The sequence below is a fragment of the Phyllobates terribilis genome, unplaced genomic scaffold (assembly GCF_046119375.1).
Source record: "Phyllobates terribilis strain yellow unplaced genomic scaffold, ASM4611937v1 Scaffold_7__3_contigs__length_470593459, whole genome shotgun sequence".
NCBI lineage: Eukaryota > Metazoa > Chordata > Amphibia > Anura > Dendrobatidae > Phyllobates > Phyllobates terribilis.
Genome location: NW_027362767.1, coordinates 51,040,051 through 51,056,618, shown reverse-complemented (window position 1 = coordinate 51,056,618; position 16,568 = coordinate 51,040,051). Strand labels below are relative to the sequence as shown.

General features: G+C 45.2%; 1 protein-coding gene across 1 annotated transcript in view; it reads left to right on the top strand.

Moving 5' to 3' along the window:
- SOS2 (SOS Ras/Rho guanine nucleotide exchange factor 2) overlaps window positions 1-16,467 on the top strand; it is a 34,537-nt gene extending 18,070 nt beyond the window's left edge. Inside the window, exons 12-23 of the mRNA XM_073638546.1 lie at window positions 3,046-3,168; window positions 3,309-3,412; window positions 3,501-3,720; window positions 4,491-4,610; window positions 6,622-6,784; window positions 6,875-6,992; window positions 7,437-7,609; window positions 8,284-8,400; window positions 9,067-9,332; window positions 9,900-9,937; window positions 10,651-10,760; window positions 11,051-16,467. Of these exons, the coding sequence (XP_073494647.1) occupies window positions 3,046-3,168; window positions 3,309-3,412; window positions 3,501-3,720; window positions 4,491-4,610; window positions 6,622-6,784; window positions 6,875-6,992; window positions 7,437-7,609; window positions 8,284-8,400; window positions 9,067-9,332; window positions 9,900-9,937; window positions 10,651-10,760; window positions 11,051-11,560 (2,062 nt within the window). The 3' untranslated portion in view covers window positions 11,561-16,467. The remainder of the gene's footprint in view (window positions 1-3,045; window positions 3,169-3,308; window positions 3,413-3,500; window positions 3,721-4,490; window positions 4,611-6,621; window positions 6,785-6,874; window positions 6,993-7,436; window positions 7,610-8,283; window positions 8,401-9,066; window positions 9,333-9,899; window positions 9,938-10,650; window positions 10,761-11,050) is intronic.
- The last annotated feature ends 101 nt before the right edge of the window (window positions 16,468-16,568 follow it).

The following is a 16,568-nucleotide window of genomic DNA, read 5'->3' as shown; positions in this document are numbered from 1 at the left end:
AAAATAAAAAGGCATCTCCCTATTCCTCCTTCAATGCGGTTTCCTGTCCTTTGGATGTAGGAGCCTTGAGCACACGGCTGGAGCAGGCATGGCATGTTCTGTAGCAACCTCTAGTAAGAATGGCAGGGAGTACAGGGGCCCAGTTGGGCGCTGAAATGCTAACATCAGTTTGGGAGAATCGACATTTAATGTTTCAGTACTTACATATGTTTGGTGTCTGGCCGGGAGCCTTGTGTTTCAGTAGTCCTGCGGCCTTGTGATTCTCGCATCTTTCAACCTGGCATTTCGCATTTGGTCTGTGTGGCCTTGCAGCCTGGCGCATGATTTGTCTGTTCTGTGCGGGGCCGTGCGTGGCCTGGTGAGGGTCTTTGCAGCCTAGCATTTCTTGTTTAGGTGCTGTGGCTTAGTTGGTTAAAGTGTCTGTCTTGTCAACACATCCTGTGTTCAAATCTCAGAAGTGCCTCATGTCTGGTGCCTCATGTCTGGTGTGTTGGGCCTGCCGCCTCATGTCTGGTGCCTTGTATGTTGGGCCTGCCTCCTCGTGTCTGGTGCCTCATGCCTTGTGTGTTGGGCCGACCTCCTCATGTCTGGTGCCTTGTGTGTTGGGCCTGCCGTCTCGTGTCTGGTGCCTCATGCCTTGTGTGTTGGGCCTGCCTCTTCATGTCTTGTGTTGGTCCTGCCTGAAGGCTTTTCGTCCTTTTTGTAGTTGTTGAATAGCCTGCCACCTGAGGTCTAGGGTTTTCTCCGGCTGCCTCTGCCTCACAGCGTGATTTGATGGGGCCTTTGGTGGAATATGACTTTCAGTGGGATGTACAACTTTTAGGGTTTTGGCTTTTGCCTGGTTAGCCAGATGACTTGGGGCTTGTAGGTCTATTTGCACTACTGTCTCATAGCATTACTCCCCTTTACTAGCAATACTGTGGATATTGGTAAGGATGGCTTCCGGGTGATGCCGTCCGTCTGTGGTGATGCTATTACACTACAAGGAGGAAAATACAGTCCTGAGGGTGGCTGGTGAGTCCAACAGATCCCAGTCAACCCCTCATACTTGGATAACGTATTGAACTGGTCTGCATTTAACTTCTATGACCCAGTTGTCCTCTTGGTAGGAGGTGTAAATTTTTGTTCTCCAGTGTGAGGAGTCTCCGAACGGACTGGTTGACTACTAGCTTAGCAAAATATCTATGTCCCAGTTATCCTTCTAGTTGGAGTTGGTCATAGTTGTGATAAGTCAATTGACTTCATTGTAAGTCCAGTTCATCTTTGGGGTCTCAGTAATAATTTGGACTGGCTGGCATTTAAGTTGATTAATAATTTAGGGTCCTGGTTATCATTCTAGTGGGATTTGTAATTTAGGCATGGCTAAGCTGAACAAAACGAGCGCAAGTCCAGTTAAGCCTCCAAGTGGCCTTGTGGACGCTAAGTGATTAAACTCTCATTGCCCCAATCTACCGTCCTGGTATGGAATGGTAAAATGAATTTAACTGTGCAAACTCGGGTGACACTATACTGGTCTGCCCTCCTAATGGAGGTGCGAGCTGGACTCGCCAGTATGGAGCTGACAAACCATCAATATCGTAATTGGTGTTGCACGACAGACATGTTTATACTGGATCTAGTGAAAATATTCCAAGACCAGTGTATCCTCCTGGTTGAAGTCGGAAAATTGACTCACTGGGTATAATGATTCCACTGACTTAATCTCCAGAAAATATTTCTCAAGCTTTTATTACCATGTCATGGGCAGCACGGTGGCTCAGTGGTTAGCACTGCAGCCTTGCAGCGCTGGGGTCCTGGGTTCAAATCCCACCAAGGACAACATCTGCAAGGAGTTTGTATGTTCTCCCTGTGTTTGTGTGGGTTTCCTCCCACACTCCACAGACATACTGATAGGGAACTTAGATTATGAGCCCCAATGGGGACAGTGCCGATAATGTCTGTGAATTGTGAAGCGCTGCGGAATATGTTACGGCATAATAATTTATTTATATTGCGCTAAGTTAAAGGGAATCCGTTCTCTTGATAAACGCTATTAATCTGCAGTTCTAGGGTTAAGCTGCAGGTTAATAGTGTTACACTGCTGCCCGGCCACCTTACTGAAGATGCGGCTATCAGGAGAAAATGAACATATTTCCTCTCGCTAGCTGCCAGCATTCAGCCATGGGGGTGGGTACAGACACCGCTCAGTATGCTGGGATCGACGGCTGTAGGTACGTTCTGGCACTTTGATTGATGGCTCGCTCTGCAGAGCATCTGTGCATCTGCGAATCCATTCGCAGGACCTGGTCTATTGGACACATCAGTGATCTGTGGCCATCGGACAGGAGTCTCCTAGCCAGCCATCTAATCAAAAGAAGAACTGTGGTTGCCGAGAGGTAGGAGGCTCTCAAGGCTGAAAATTGCATAAAAATCTGCTGCAAAATACGCAGCAAAACACAACGTGTGTGTGAACATAGCTTTACTCCTGCTTGCGTCTCCATTCATTGGGATGTATTTGTGAAATGATTCACCGTGTTTGTGAATCTGTTTAGGAGAATTTACTAGAAAAATAAAATAATTGATTCTCTCATTGTGTTCAATAGATAAGACCCACATACACAATAAAGTCTGAGTGGCTTGTACAAAATTTTTAAAATGTGTGCACCTCTTTAAGAAGTTTGATGCATTTTGGACTTTTTAAAAGTTAGAATATGATATCATACTTGATATGAACAGGCTTACCTTTTGTCTTAAACATAGAGTCCACTCCCCTCCTCAATCCTCCATAGTGGCAGACCCACTTTTCTACTTTTTTTTCAACTGTTGGAGAGTGTAGTATAAGATGTGAAATTTGTGTCAAAGTTTTGTCGCTCATCATGATTTTCTGCAAGTTGTTTTTTTTTTTTTTTCTACAACTCATGGCACAAAATGTTGCAAATACATTGATAAATCTGAGCCTGTATTTTCTGGAACACCCCTTTAAGTTCTTAAGATATTCTCAAATGTTGTCTATGGAACGATTCATTTTGCCGAGCATCAAAGAACTGATTGATGTTTCTTCTGTAGATTCGAAATACCAGATCCAGAACCTACAGAAGCCGACAGAATCGCGATAGAGAAGGGAGAGCAGCCGATCAGTGCAAACCTTAAAAGATTTCGGAAAGAATATGTTCAGCCCGTGCAACTCAGGTGGGTCTTCGTTCCTGCTGTGTGACTCCGGCCCGTTTTAGCTGTGTCTTCTCCACTCTCCGGCTATATATATATATATATATATATATATATATATATATATATATATTACTCCGCACTGACCTCGCTGTCTCTTGCAGGGTATTAAATGTATTTCGGCACTGGGTAGAACATCATTTCTATGATTTTGAAAGAGACCCGGAGCTTCTTGAGCGATTAGAAACCTTCATCACCAGTGTTAAAGGTAAAGACATCATAAAAGATGGAGATTTACCCGAAGGGGCATTCGGTCGTCCTCTTCAGATTCTGATATTTTATCTTCTTTTATATAGGAAAATCCATGAAGAAATGGGTTGAGTCTATCGCCAAAATCAGACGCAAGAAACAAGCTCAGGCGAATGGTGTCAGCCACAACATTACGTTTGAGAGCCCCCCGCCTCCTATTGAGTGGCACATCAGTCGCTGCGGTCAGTGTGAGACATTTGATCTGATGACCCTGCACCCCATAGAAATTGCTCGTCAGCTGACTCTTATAGAGTCTGATCTGTACAGGTAAAAAATGTCAATCTTATGTCACTGAAAAGAAATGCTTTACATATATTGATCATTTAAAGGGATCCTTCACTCCTGATCACATAGATTTATCATTAGGGTTTTCTAGCAATTACTGGCGGAAGTGAGAAGTGCTGCACAAACCCTTTAAAGAGCAAGTGACATCTTAAGTAAATGAAAATAATGAAAATAATTATTATTTCTTAGAATTCTGAATTTGGATGTTTATTTATTTTTATTCAGCCTGAAAATGTAAGCATAAATTGACAACTGGAAGTTCCCATTCCCTTTGCCAATAGATGTCTCTACACGATCTGATGCTGTCTAATCAGTACTGGTGGTGTCAGTCTATTGAGGAAAATACCCTATTGACAAGGGGGAATGGTAACACCCAGTTGTCATTTAATTGCATAGGTTTCCAGGCAGAATAACCAACGATCAACACAATGTAAAGATTAAAGAAAAGTTGCTCCAGCCATGGGGAGTGCAAGAATTGACAAAAACAGAGCAGATTTGCAGATTTTTTTATTTATTTTTTTTAAAAGGTTTTTGCAGCACCTCTCACTTGACCTTGGCATGGAGAGACCGTGTCTCACGCTCGGCGGGACATTTACCAAGCTATATATATAATTCCTGGCAGGTACACTGTATGCATTGCATTCTGACTATTAGGATGCGGGCACAATGCCGGCCTGGTAGCCGTCTTGCCAGTCGCACAGCAGCCCGAAGCTAGATATGGTGTATAAAGTATAGTCGTTTGTCGTCTCTAGGGCCGTGCAGCCGTCAGAACTTGTGGGCAGCGTCTGGACGAAGGAAGACAAGGAAATCCATTCCTCTAACTTGCTGAAGATGATCCGCCACACCACAAACCTCACTCTGTGGTTCGAAAAGTAAGTTCTGCCGCAGATCCGGGCACCAATGTCATGGCTGCAGGTCGTACAGAGATGCAAGGCATCATTACCTCAATTTATAGGTTTTCCAGGCAAATCGCACAGAATGTAATAGACACTTGCTGGTCGGTCACAATCTTTCCCCACCACTGCAAGCCTGAATATCGAGGCCTCGCTGACCACTTGGCTGCGGATAGACTGTTTTATGTGATAGTAGTAGAGTTGGTGTGAATCTATTCGCAGCACCCGGTCCATGAGCCAGATCGGTAATCTGTAGCCGCTGGACTGAGCTGTGAGAACCGCGTGTTAACTGTCGGCATCCGTGGCTCTTCTTTTGATTAGCCGTTATCCTATGTGACATCGCGCCAGGCCGGCTCATCAAAAGAAGAGCTGTGGATAACGACAGGTAAGGGACGATTCTCGGCACTCCCCTCTGGTGGCCACAGATCGATGATGTGGCTAATGAACCTTATCCTGTGAATCGATTCTCATCAACTCTAGTTAGGAGAGATGCTTAGGATCGGAGAACTTTGATTGAAGGGGTAAGCCCAGAGTTAAAGAAATTAAACTAGAAGCAGGAAATACTATAAAAAAAAAAAAAAACAACAACCCATTACTCACCTCTATCCTGCGTTGTTCTGATGTTCTAGTGGTCCCGCTCCTGGAGCAATGTGCCGTATATCCATGTGACTGCTGTAGCCAATCACTGGCCTTATCGGTTATGCCTACGTGTATGGCCGGTAGCCCCTGAGGTAGATTTATTAACTTTTCATACCGCTAATTACATTTCTTAAACTCTCGGACAATCCCTTTTACCTGTGTTGGCTCGGTGATTTGTTTGCTCCACATTTCCAGAGTCTGCATATCCTCTGTGTATGCGTGCTAGATTTATTGGCTTAATATCAATTTGTCCTTAAAGTCCCCATACACACTAGATGGGATCGCGCTCATGTGTTTATGGTTTAAGGATGTCCTAATAGAATGATTGAGCAGGTTACATTTCAACATGTCCGATCCTTTGCTCCTGCAGGGCATAAGCTGCTGCTGCCGAAGATGCTGGCAGTGGCTTTATCTCCTCTCCTCGTTGAGCGGAGTTGGCATGTATATGGGGCAGTTGGTAGGAATAGCTGTCAGTGTGGCATCTATTGCATATGCTGAGCTACACCTCTATATATATCTCACACTTTTTTCATATGGACACATGCTCCGCTCAATGGGGAGAGGGGATAAAGCCGCTGACGAACATGTCTACTGGAGGTTTATTTCCCATTAAAATAAAGCATCCACACAGGACGGGTGCCAGCTGTGATGTACAGCCGGCGTCGGCCTCTGCCTGTGATTTGATCTAGATCCGATCTCTGCTGTTTCACCGCCTAAATGCTGCTGTCGATCTCCGACTGGCGCAATTGCAGGATGCTGATGAATTGGCTTGGCGGCCGCTGACTTCATGAAGGCCCCTGATGCCAGAATTGCTGTTTTTTGGTTGCAGCACCTCCCTCAAAAATACAATAAAAGTAACCAAAACCTAAAATGGTATGGGACGGGACTCAGAAAAATTACAAGTTTTTTTTTTTTTTTTTGTTTTTATTCATCAAAGTTAGGATTTGTTTTAACCAATGAAATAAAAAAATATATATATAGGAGTTTGGTATGGCTGTAATCGTACTGACCTGGAGAACCTGTTAGGTCCCTTTTATTGAATGCTGTAAAAAGGTAACACAAAAAACAATGGCAAAATTCTTCTTTTTTTTTCCATCATTTTACAGCACTTTTTTTTTTCTCATTTTTCAATACATTCTATATTAAAATGAACAATGTCATTCAAAACCACAACGTGTCCCCCGAAAGTTTTCATGTGCTGAGGTCGACAAAAAGTTATGGCTCCTGGAAGAAGGGGAGAAAAAGTGTAAAAATGAAACTTGTCCGTGGCAGGGAGAGGTTGTAAGGGTGTCGGAAGACGTGAATTGTGATGACCACTGTATAAAACCTCTGCTGCTTTCTTGTCGGCCAGGTGTCTTGTGGAGACCGACAACTTCGAGGAGCGGGTGGCAGTTTTCAGCCGAATTATCGAGATTCTTCAGGTTTTTCAAGATTTGAACAATTTTAATGGGGTTTTGGAGATTGTGAGCGCAGTGAACTCTGTCCCCGTCTATCGCCTGGATCACACCTTCGAGGTGAGTGATGGATTTATCTTCCATTTCTGCTGATCTGACTTATTCCTATGACGCTGGTGACAATGTGATCTGTCTGCTTCTCGCCCTCAGGCGTTACAGGAAAGGAAGAAGAAAATCCTAGATGAAGCGGTGGAGCTCAGTCAGGATCACTTCAAGAAATATTTGGCAAAACTCAAGTCAATCAACCCACCTTGTGTGCCTTTTTTTGGTATGTGAACCTTATTCCTCCTCCTCTGTCCTGAAGTGAGGGATTTGGCTCTCTGGCCCTTCCTACTGAGGCCACTCTCACTTGTCAGTTCCCATAGTATTTTGATCAACGTGCATAAGCCCACTGCCACGTCACAGCGAACCTCTGTGGGTCCCTGCGGGTGGCGGCGGGGTGGTGTGACTGAGCCCTGGGGGTTTTGCCTGGCAGCATGGCTGCTCATGGGCGCCTGCTCTACAGTTTTGAGTTGACCAAAAGTTCTTCATGAGCACAGACAGGCTCTTATTTCATACAGAACATTAGGAGATCCAGGTTATCCTACCTTCTTGTTGGCAATGGGATCGCATGCTGGGAGTAGTAGTGGTTCTGGGTTACTTTAAAAGATGTTTGACTACTATAACTTCTCATTGTTCATGAGCTATTTTTTTTTCAATATCTTCAAACCAGGAATATATTTAACCAATATACTGAAAACTGAAGAAGGGAACCCAGACTTCCTGAAGAGGCATGGCAAGGAACTGATCAACTTCAGCAAAAGGCGAAAAGTGGCCGAAATCACCGGAGAGATCCAGCAGTACCAAAACCAGCCTTATTGTTTGCGGGTTGAAGCAGACATCCGGGTATTAACACACAGAAATCTATAGCTCTGAGGCCTTGTTCACATAGACTTTAATTGTACATGTACGGCAGATGTGTACACTGATGGAGCGGGCTCAGGACCTGCGCAGTTGTCTAAACTTATAAAATGGCAAAATCACGGTTTTCTCAGTCACTTCATTGTGGGACAAAGGAGACCATGTTTTTTTCATCCAGTCACCTCCAAAAAAAAAAAAAGAATAGAATAAAGAGATTAGAAAGTCGTATAACAAGCTCTGACTTTCAGAATATGGGGAATATTTTTTTTTTTTTCGGTAGTAAATTTGTTATCAGAATTGTACAGACCTGTAGAACAAATTTACCAAGTCATTTTTACTGCAAAGTAAATGTTATAAAAACAAAAGCCAAAAAAAAGTTGGAATTGTGGTTTTTCTGTTTTTTTTTAATTTCACCCTATTTGGATTTCCAGTTTTTCAGTACATTATGTAGTAAAATGGATGGTGGCTTTTTTCAAAGCTGCAAATTGCCCCACAAAAGAATAAGCCCTCCTATGGCTATGTCAATGGAAAAATGAAAATGAAGCCTTGGAAAGTGAGGAGGGAGAAGACCAAAGCAAAAAAATATAAAAAAACAAAACAAATGGCCCTGTCTTGAAGGGTTTAATGGTTTTGACAGTGTTTCCTTTATCTAATTGCAGAGGTTCTTTGAGAATCTGAATCCTATGGGAAATACCTTGGAGAAAGACTTCTCAGACTACCTGTTCAATAAATCTCTGGAGATCGAGCCTCGAGGCTGCAAACAGCCCCCCAGATTTGTAAGTATCACTTATAGTTACGTGGGACGTATTTTCCTCCCTGTGATATTCTGTGCACACCCCGCTGATATTAAAGGGGTGGTCCGAAACTAAATAAAAAATTCCCTACCATTCTCGCTCTATCTTCCTGCTTTTGCTTTTTTTTTTAACTTCCTTTTCGATTACATTTTGTTTGAGAATCCCCAATGCATGCTGGGATGTTCAAATGGGACATTATCAGGGGTCCGGGGCCACGGTCACTCCACAATAGTTTTCCCCACCCTGAAACAAAGAGCCATCAGTAACATGCACTGGTGATTCTCACATGAACCCTTGGTTTCGGACCCAGCAAAATCCTATACACGGTTATGGGCAGACCTGGGCATATGGGAACCGAGCATTACACAGGGACTCAAAGACCATCAGAGAGAATCCCCCAGGCCGTGCACTAGTCGTAATACATTGGATATAAGTCTACATGCCCCTGTTAAAATGCCAGGCTTTTGTTGTGCAAGATAAAAAAAAAAAATCATACCAAAAAGATTAATTTCAGACCTTTTTCCACCTTTAATGTCGCCCATAATCTGTGCAATTCAGTTGAAAAAAAACAAAACAAAATGTTGTTGGCTTAGTTTCCATCCACCCTCATTGTACACTGCATCACCTTCTGACTTCTGTTCATTACAGCCACGAAAAACAACATACCCACTGAAGTCTCCTGGCATAAGGCCGAATAGTGGCAGGCACCTGTCGTCTTCTGGCACTCTCCGCGGTCATCCAACCCCACTGGAAAGGGAACCATATAAGATCAGCTTCAGCCGGATCACCGAATCTGAGCATGAATCTACCACCTCTCCGCCTATTTCCCCCAACACTCCGTCTACACCTCCCGCCTCGGCCTCCTCTGAGCTCAGCGTGTTTCTAGATGGAGATCTGAACAGTTCCTATGGTAGGTCCTCTCGATCCAATACTACCAGCGCTCCTCCAGCCATGGTAGCATTCAGGGTTTATACCCGAGCCTGCTGAACACCCCGTCACTGCCATCTTGGTCCTCATATGAGGTCTAGCCTGTGGGTGGGCTTTGTAGAACATCATTCTCTCTATTTGCTGCAATTCTTTGATATTGTAATGCATGGACATCTTGAGGAGTAAAGTCCATAAACAGTGGTGGGATGGAGGGGTTTCACACCACTTGGAATTTTTGCGGGGAGCATAGCATTATCTCTGCAGCTGTTCAGTCTCCTGATGGTGAATAATGAATGTTTCCATTCACTGACAGCAAGCAGAAATCTTAAACTGAGGCATTAACTCAAAATATATATATAATATAAAAATTGCAAAAATACAGTCTGTTGGGTGCTGGATAAGTGGAGTTTGTGCTGAGGCTCATACACAGTATATACGTAATAAGGTTCAGCTCTGTCTTTTTCCTTCGCCTGTCGTGCAGTGAGTAAATGTCGTCCTCCGTACACCGTTCTCATTGCTCCTGTATTATCAGCTTTTCCTGTCTTTACAGGTAGTAACAGCATCTTTGCTCCTGTGTTCCTGCCTCACTCCAGTAAGTACGATTCACTTATATTTATTGTGTTTTTGTATCTAATGGGGCTGATTTACTAAACAATGCGCCAAGTTCTGGCTTGATTTGCCCAAAAAAAAATCAAACAAATCTTGCAGACATTTGTTGGTGGGCCGGGCAAAAAATGCTCATCCAACTCGAGCTTCTGTGATAAATTTGGGGAATTTTCAGACTGTCTTCACTAAGTTTTGCTCCGGATAAATATTCGCCCCAATGTTCCAGATGTGGTCACATTAGAGTTACGTACAGCAGCGTCACAAACCTACGAGGCAGGGGTTTCAAAATGTGCATCCCCCCCGACTGCCAAAGGGACCAGTGCTACCATGCCGGAGATTGTATGGAGGCAGATGAAAGGCCGGGCTAGTCCTGAGGAAGGGGGGGTCCTGCCAGGCTAGTCCTGGTTCTGTAGCATATTCGTCACTACAGATTACTAGTTGACTCTTCCTTCGTTAATTACATAAGACGATCAGATAAAGGAAATCTGCACCTATCCGACTATGTGGACAGTTCGGGGACAGGTTCCTTATAAGTAGCTCTTACCCCACCAGTACCCCACGTAGCTGGCCTTGTCTGGATCCCGCACGGTTCCCCTGGTGTAGCCCCTATGTAGGAGCGTTGTCCCATGGCAGCCGCGATTGTCCAGTGCGTTTTTGTATTTCACACTGACCTCAGCTGTTGTTTTTGGTCTTTTGCAGAGTCTTTCTTCAGCTCCTGTAATAGTCTGCACAGGTTAAGTGAAGAGCCTCTCCTTCCTCCTCCATTGCCTCCACGTAAGAAAGCTGATCCGGACGCTCACAGCCTCTCGGTATGTGCCGTTACCTGCCGTGTAGTGGTAGAAAATGTCATCGGAGAATTCCAGATATCTGATTCTCTAGTGCAGATTTCTGAATTCATTGTGATGATGGTATTCATGGGGTCGGCTATGTGTCCCCCGGATGTCTGCATGCAGAATACTGCTCAATGCTAATAGTAGGCCATAGTAGTGTTTCTGGGAGAAAGCAGCCATGTTTTTCTAAGCTTGGAGGACCCTTTAATATCGATCTATATTGAAATATTGGTTCACGTTTATACTGATTTTTCTTCTGTTTCGTTCAGGGGGGCTCTAGATCAGATGAGGACCCTCCTGCAGTTCCACCCAGACTTCCGCCACCTCCAAAGATCCAACCCAGAGTCCCTGCTTATAGCGGAGCCTTTGACGGACCCCTGCACAGCCCACCTCCTCCTCCTCCCAGAGATCCTCTTCCTGACACTCCACCTCCTGTCCCACAGAGGCCCCCTGAACACTTTATAAACTGCCCCTTGAATCTTCAGCCTCCGCCCCTGGGACGTCTCCACCGAGAGCAGGATTGGTTCCGGGAAGCAAACACCGTCCCCAACTCTCCCAACACCCCTCCGAGTACCCCGTCCCCTCGAGCGCTGCGCCGCTGCTGTGGGCTCAGCACCAGCCACAACAACCTGTCTCCGTGTGCGGCTCCACCGGTCCCTCCCCGGCAGAACTCCAGCCCTCAGCTACCAAAACTGCCACCAAAGACTTACAAAAGGGAGTTCTCCCACCCTCCATTGCACAGACTAACCTTACTGGAGAATGCAGAAACGCCGCAATGACTACAGTCGACAGAAGTCCTCGACACTGGATAGGGATCAGCGATGTACTTTTTACTAGCTTTTTTTTTTTTTTATTATTATTATTTTTGTAATTTATTTTGATAAGGCACTGTATTTCCATTGTTAACCCCTTCTGTGCTCAACACTTAGTAATGGAGGGGTTAACGATAACGCTCTTACACTAAAGTGCTACTGATCAAAGCAGCGAGTGCAGGAATGATCCACACTACGGCCTTCAAACACTAAAACCGCGTGTTACTGCCTCAGGGGAACACTGTGCGCCCTTGCCTTGTGGGGGGGGGGACCATTGCTGTCTGCTCCTTCATCTCCCACCTTTTCATCTTGCAATTTTTTTTATTTTTGCAGTTCACCCTCCAAATGCGATCAGCACATTCCAGGCGCATTCAACCAGCCAAATAATTTTTTTTTGGGGAAAAAAAAAATGTCTAATTCGGAGGATTCGATGTCTTGGTTATCAAATGCACTAAGTGGCCTTTTTCTTTCCAAACCGAAAACAAGACGTAGTGAATCCTCCGTAGGTGGAAGCGTCATTCCGCTTGTCCGGCTTTGCTTTCTGCAGACCATTGGATGCTATTTATTTTGCCTTTTTCTGTTTTTAGCAGATGGGTAATCTACATGCAGCAATTTTTTTGAGGGTACAATAATTTGGAGGAAGGCTTTTATTTTTCTCTTAATGAGTAGCAGAACCGAGTCTGTCATTTAAAGGGGTGGTGTAATGAACATTGCAATTTCTTGATAGACCTTTTATGAGTTTCTTCCATTTTAAAGACATCTGCTTGTTGTCCATGAATTGAAATGGTCTGACGGACATCGCTGCCTCTGAAACAGGTAGCATGGTGCTGATGTACTTAAGGCGACATTCACACATCCATTTATCACTCTCCGAGCACCTATTGTGACAATCGGATGTGTGAATATGACCTGAAGGGGTTGTTCGGGCAGAAAACATGGACCTATCCATGGGATTGGTGATCGATATGAGATCGGTAGGGGTGCTGGGTGTGGGACCACCACTGCGATGTTGTGCAGTATACATTGAATGGAGCTGCGCTCAGCATTTACATCCGGCAGACACTGGATTTGTTGTAAGCTGATCGGTGCGGTGGCCACGTGTTGGATCCCCGTAGAACGGTTATTGATTACCTATCACACAAATAGGTCATCAATAGTTTGTGCCTGGACGACCCCTTTAATTCATAGAATAAGAAGACTGTATCTGGGAGTAAGTAAGTCACTAACAGCAAGCAAATATTAAAACTAAGGAAATTAAGCAAAAATGTCTACAAATATACACATACTTTATTGTTTCTGATGAAAGGGGCGATTCCCATCTGTAGGAGATGACAGAAGTGTCAGATGCTGGGTCCGCAGGCTGGTTGGCTCATTCCTGGCCCCATTCACATTGGTGGAGATGTGGTCTGGCACCGCCCTTGCTCACTGCCCTCTCCATTGAGGTCTATGGGACTTTGTAGGAAAGGACAGCACTAGTTGCTCAGCTTTTATCCGTAACTCCCATAGATTTCAGCTGAGAGTCATGTACAAGTGCCGTCCCCCCAGCGTTGATGTGTATGGAGAACACGTAATAGTTGGGGGTCTTAGTGGTGTGACCCACCATTCTGCCATTTCTAAATATCATTATTGATGACCTATCCCTGTGACAAGTCATCAATGTCAGATCGGTGGGGGTCCGACACCTGGCACCCCCCCCTCATCAGCTGTTACCAGGTTCCACAGACACCGGAATCAGCACGGCTCCATACACTAGTGGCGGGTGTCAGGTACTGCAGCTCCTACTGAAGTGAATGGGAGCAGAGCGGCCGTACCTAGAGTGGCCACTACACAGTGTTCGGAGCTGAGCTGATTAGTTGGGGGTAACAGGTGTCGGACCCTCATCCTTAGGATGGCTCATCAATATCCGTCTGGGATCTCAGGCCTGGACAACCCTTTTAAGCTTTAATTGCAGAAAACCACTATGTGGTGCGTTGTGATGGTGGCCGGATGTCTTCACTGAAGCCGCCGGTCACCACTTTGGTATGACAGACTCGGCTCTGCTACATGTGTATGTCTGTGAGCTGACCGCGTGGTTTCCCCTGAGTAAAGCTGCTCACACACAACCGTATTCTGTCAGGACGGTGATCGTTTCGCGATACCAGAGCACACGTTTACTGCGACCAATGTGACATTCGCTGCCATGTGGCTGACACCAGAGTGCAATAGAGACGGGCAGGGTTCATACCAGTAAATGTCAGCCGCCCCTCACACTTCTACCACGTCGATTCCTTATACAAGTGTTCATTAGCCCCCTGAGTTACGCTTGCGGAGGGTTCAGATTGTGCCTTTTTCCTTTATTTTAGCAGATTCTGCTCATGAGTTGCCTTTTTCTACCGAGATCAGTCCTCTCCGGTATGAATGTACGATTTAATACAACCCCCTTCTACGTCTGTTTTTCTTTGTTTAAACTGAATATATATATTTTTTTTTTTACAAAGTTTTAGTCCCCGGCCCCGATCTCCTGCATACTCCGCCTATGGCATGCAATGGGTTAAAGGAAAGTATTTATTTTATATTCAGTCCTTGCACTTTGTATATAGATTAGTTCTTCAGAGCGATATGGTAAAGTGAAGGTGTCGCCTGTACTGGACGGGCGCTGGTCTGCGGGGGGCGCTGCATTGAGCGGCGTCGTTCTAGGGGGGGGCACAGTTTCCTCGCCAGCACTGTACAGGTAATGTGCTGCACTTTATCGCCCCACTTTTGGTGAAGCGCGGTGCAAATGTTTATCCAGATCTGAAACCCCGTTATCCTCTGGAAAGTGAAGTTTTGTGATCCCAGTATTTGCTCCAGCTCTGCCTTATTAATGCTGGACCTGTCGTATTCTTCTATAATAATGGGGGGGCGTTCAGCGATGCATGGGGGGGGGAGGGTAAAGTGAGGATAACGTAACTTCCCCTATGGAAGACCTTTCCGATAAGTTTGATATCAATGGTGAGAATCCTTCTGATTTGTCCAGCAGTCTCGGCAGTGGACGTTTTTTTTTTTTTCCTTTTGTACCGGGCCTGTAATGGCGGACGGCGTGGGATTTCACATGACTTATCAGGTTTCCGCAGTGTTTGTACAGCTGTCTAAGAGCCACGTTCATTTCCCGTCTTGTGGCCTTTTACTGTGCTTCGTATCTGTGTTCTTAACAGATGTAATAAATTTTCAGTCGTCTTAAACCGATCTCTATTATTTCCATCAGGTCTGCGAGAAACTGCAGTAAGTGATCAGCGTGTGAGGGGTTAAAGAGGGTTTCTGGTTTTATATATCGCTTTATCACTGTATAATTATGTAAAGAGATTGTCTGCTATTTTCATATTGATGACTTGTGCTTAGGATGGGTCGTCAATGTCAAATTGGTGGTGGTCCGACACGCAGCACCCCCCGTGATTAGCTCTTGTGGCGCCTGGATGTAAAAATGGTACAGAGCTAGAACAGCGCCGTATATTGGGTAGTGGCTGTTCTCTGGTACTGCAGCTCTGCTACTATTCATGTGAATGTGAGCTGCAGTACCTGGAGCTGCCACAGAGCGGTGGTGTTTCGGCTTCTTGCACTGTTCACATCAGGCCAGAACTAGGAAAAGCTGATCGATGGGGGGGTAGCGGGGTGTCAGACCACCACCGATCTGGTAAAGATGAACAAAGAAAGGACAAGTACTCAATATCAAAGGGGGTAATTCATCAAGATTGGCCTTTACATATCCAGAGTCTGCTTGAGTAATGCTCTCACTTGCGATTAAATCAGACGAATGCAATCCAATAAAAAAATCTGATTGCTTTCGGTCCAATGTTAATTTCTGAGTGTGTGCTCATATGCGTTTTTTTTTTTCGGATTGCGATTAGACTGGAAAAAAAAATCCCAGCATGCTGGATTCTGATCACACGCACCCATATAAGTCTGAGTGCATGTAAAACATCACACTGCACTCTGGTATCACCTAAGTGCAGTGCGATTCCCGCCAACGCCAGCAACAGAGGAGAAGGAGAAATTACTTTCTTCGTCCCCTCCCCTGCGGTGCTGTGTTCCTCTCTGTGTGAGTGGGCTGGAGCCCAGAGCACCGACGCTCAGCTCCCGCTCCCAGCAGAGCAGGGGCCGAGTGACATTAGCATCGGCTGCCATACGCTAATGCGACCTCGGCCTTCCACTGATTAACTCCAAACTGCACACATAGACTTCTTCACCCCAGGTATCACTTTAATGAGATGCTTGTGCTGTGGGGCGGCTGTGGTTCGTTTTTTGATGCTCAGGCCTCATATTCATCATTCTGGGCTTAAATGACAGGTCCCTGAACCTTCAGAAGCCGGCCTGTGGTGACACCGGACCAGTCTGATCTCTGGACCCCGGCCCGGCCTTTAAGAATTCGACACTGATAATATAGACAGACACACGGATCCAAGATGGATGTAATGGGTCCGTTCTTCCTCTTGGGCCTCATTCAGACGTCTATTTTGCCAATCTAGGAATAACTATAAAGGGCAGATCCAAGGAGAGAGAAGCCTCATTAGACCGTCGTCATGTCTGAAAGTGACCACCATTACCACAATGGCAACAAAAAGAAGCTGATAATTTATTCTTGGTGCCAACTGCGGTCCCTGCGAGCCAGTTATCACTGGACACAGGTAGCGGGCAGGCTCAGGAGCCGAGCCCGTGCCACCCACATATCTACTGAAATAGCCTGGATTAGAGATATCTACAATCTTGTCTATTTAACCCCGCAGCTGCCATGTTGCATAGCATCTGAGCCGTCTGATGGAGCCCACTACCGCTGTCACTTTATTTAAGAATAACAATGGAATTAAATGTTAAATAGAATAACAATTAAATAAAAAAAATTGCAAGATTGTCCCTCAAAACGCAGTGTGGTGTCTTATTTTTTTTATATTTAGTATCTTGCTAAAGAAGTGACCTGTTTTCTAGGGTTGTTTGCAGCACCAAAACGTAAAGCAACGCACAG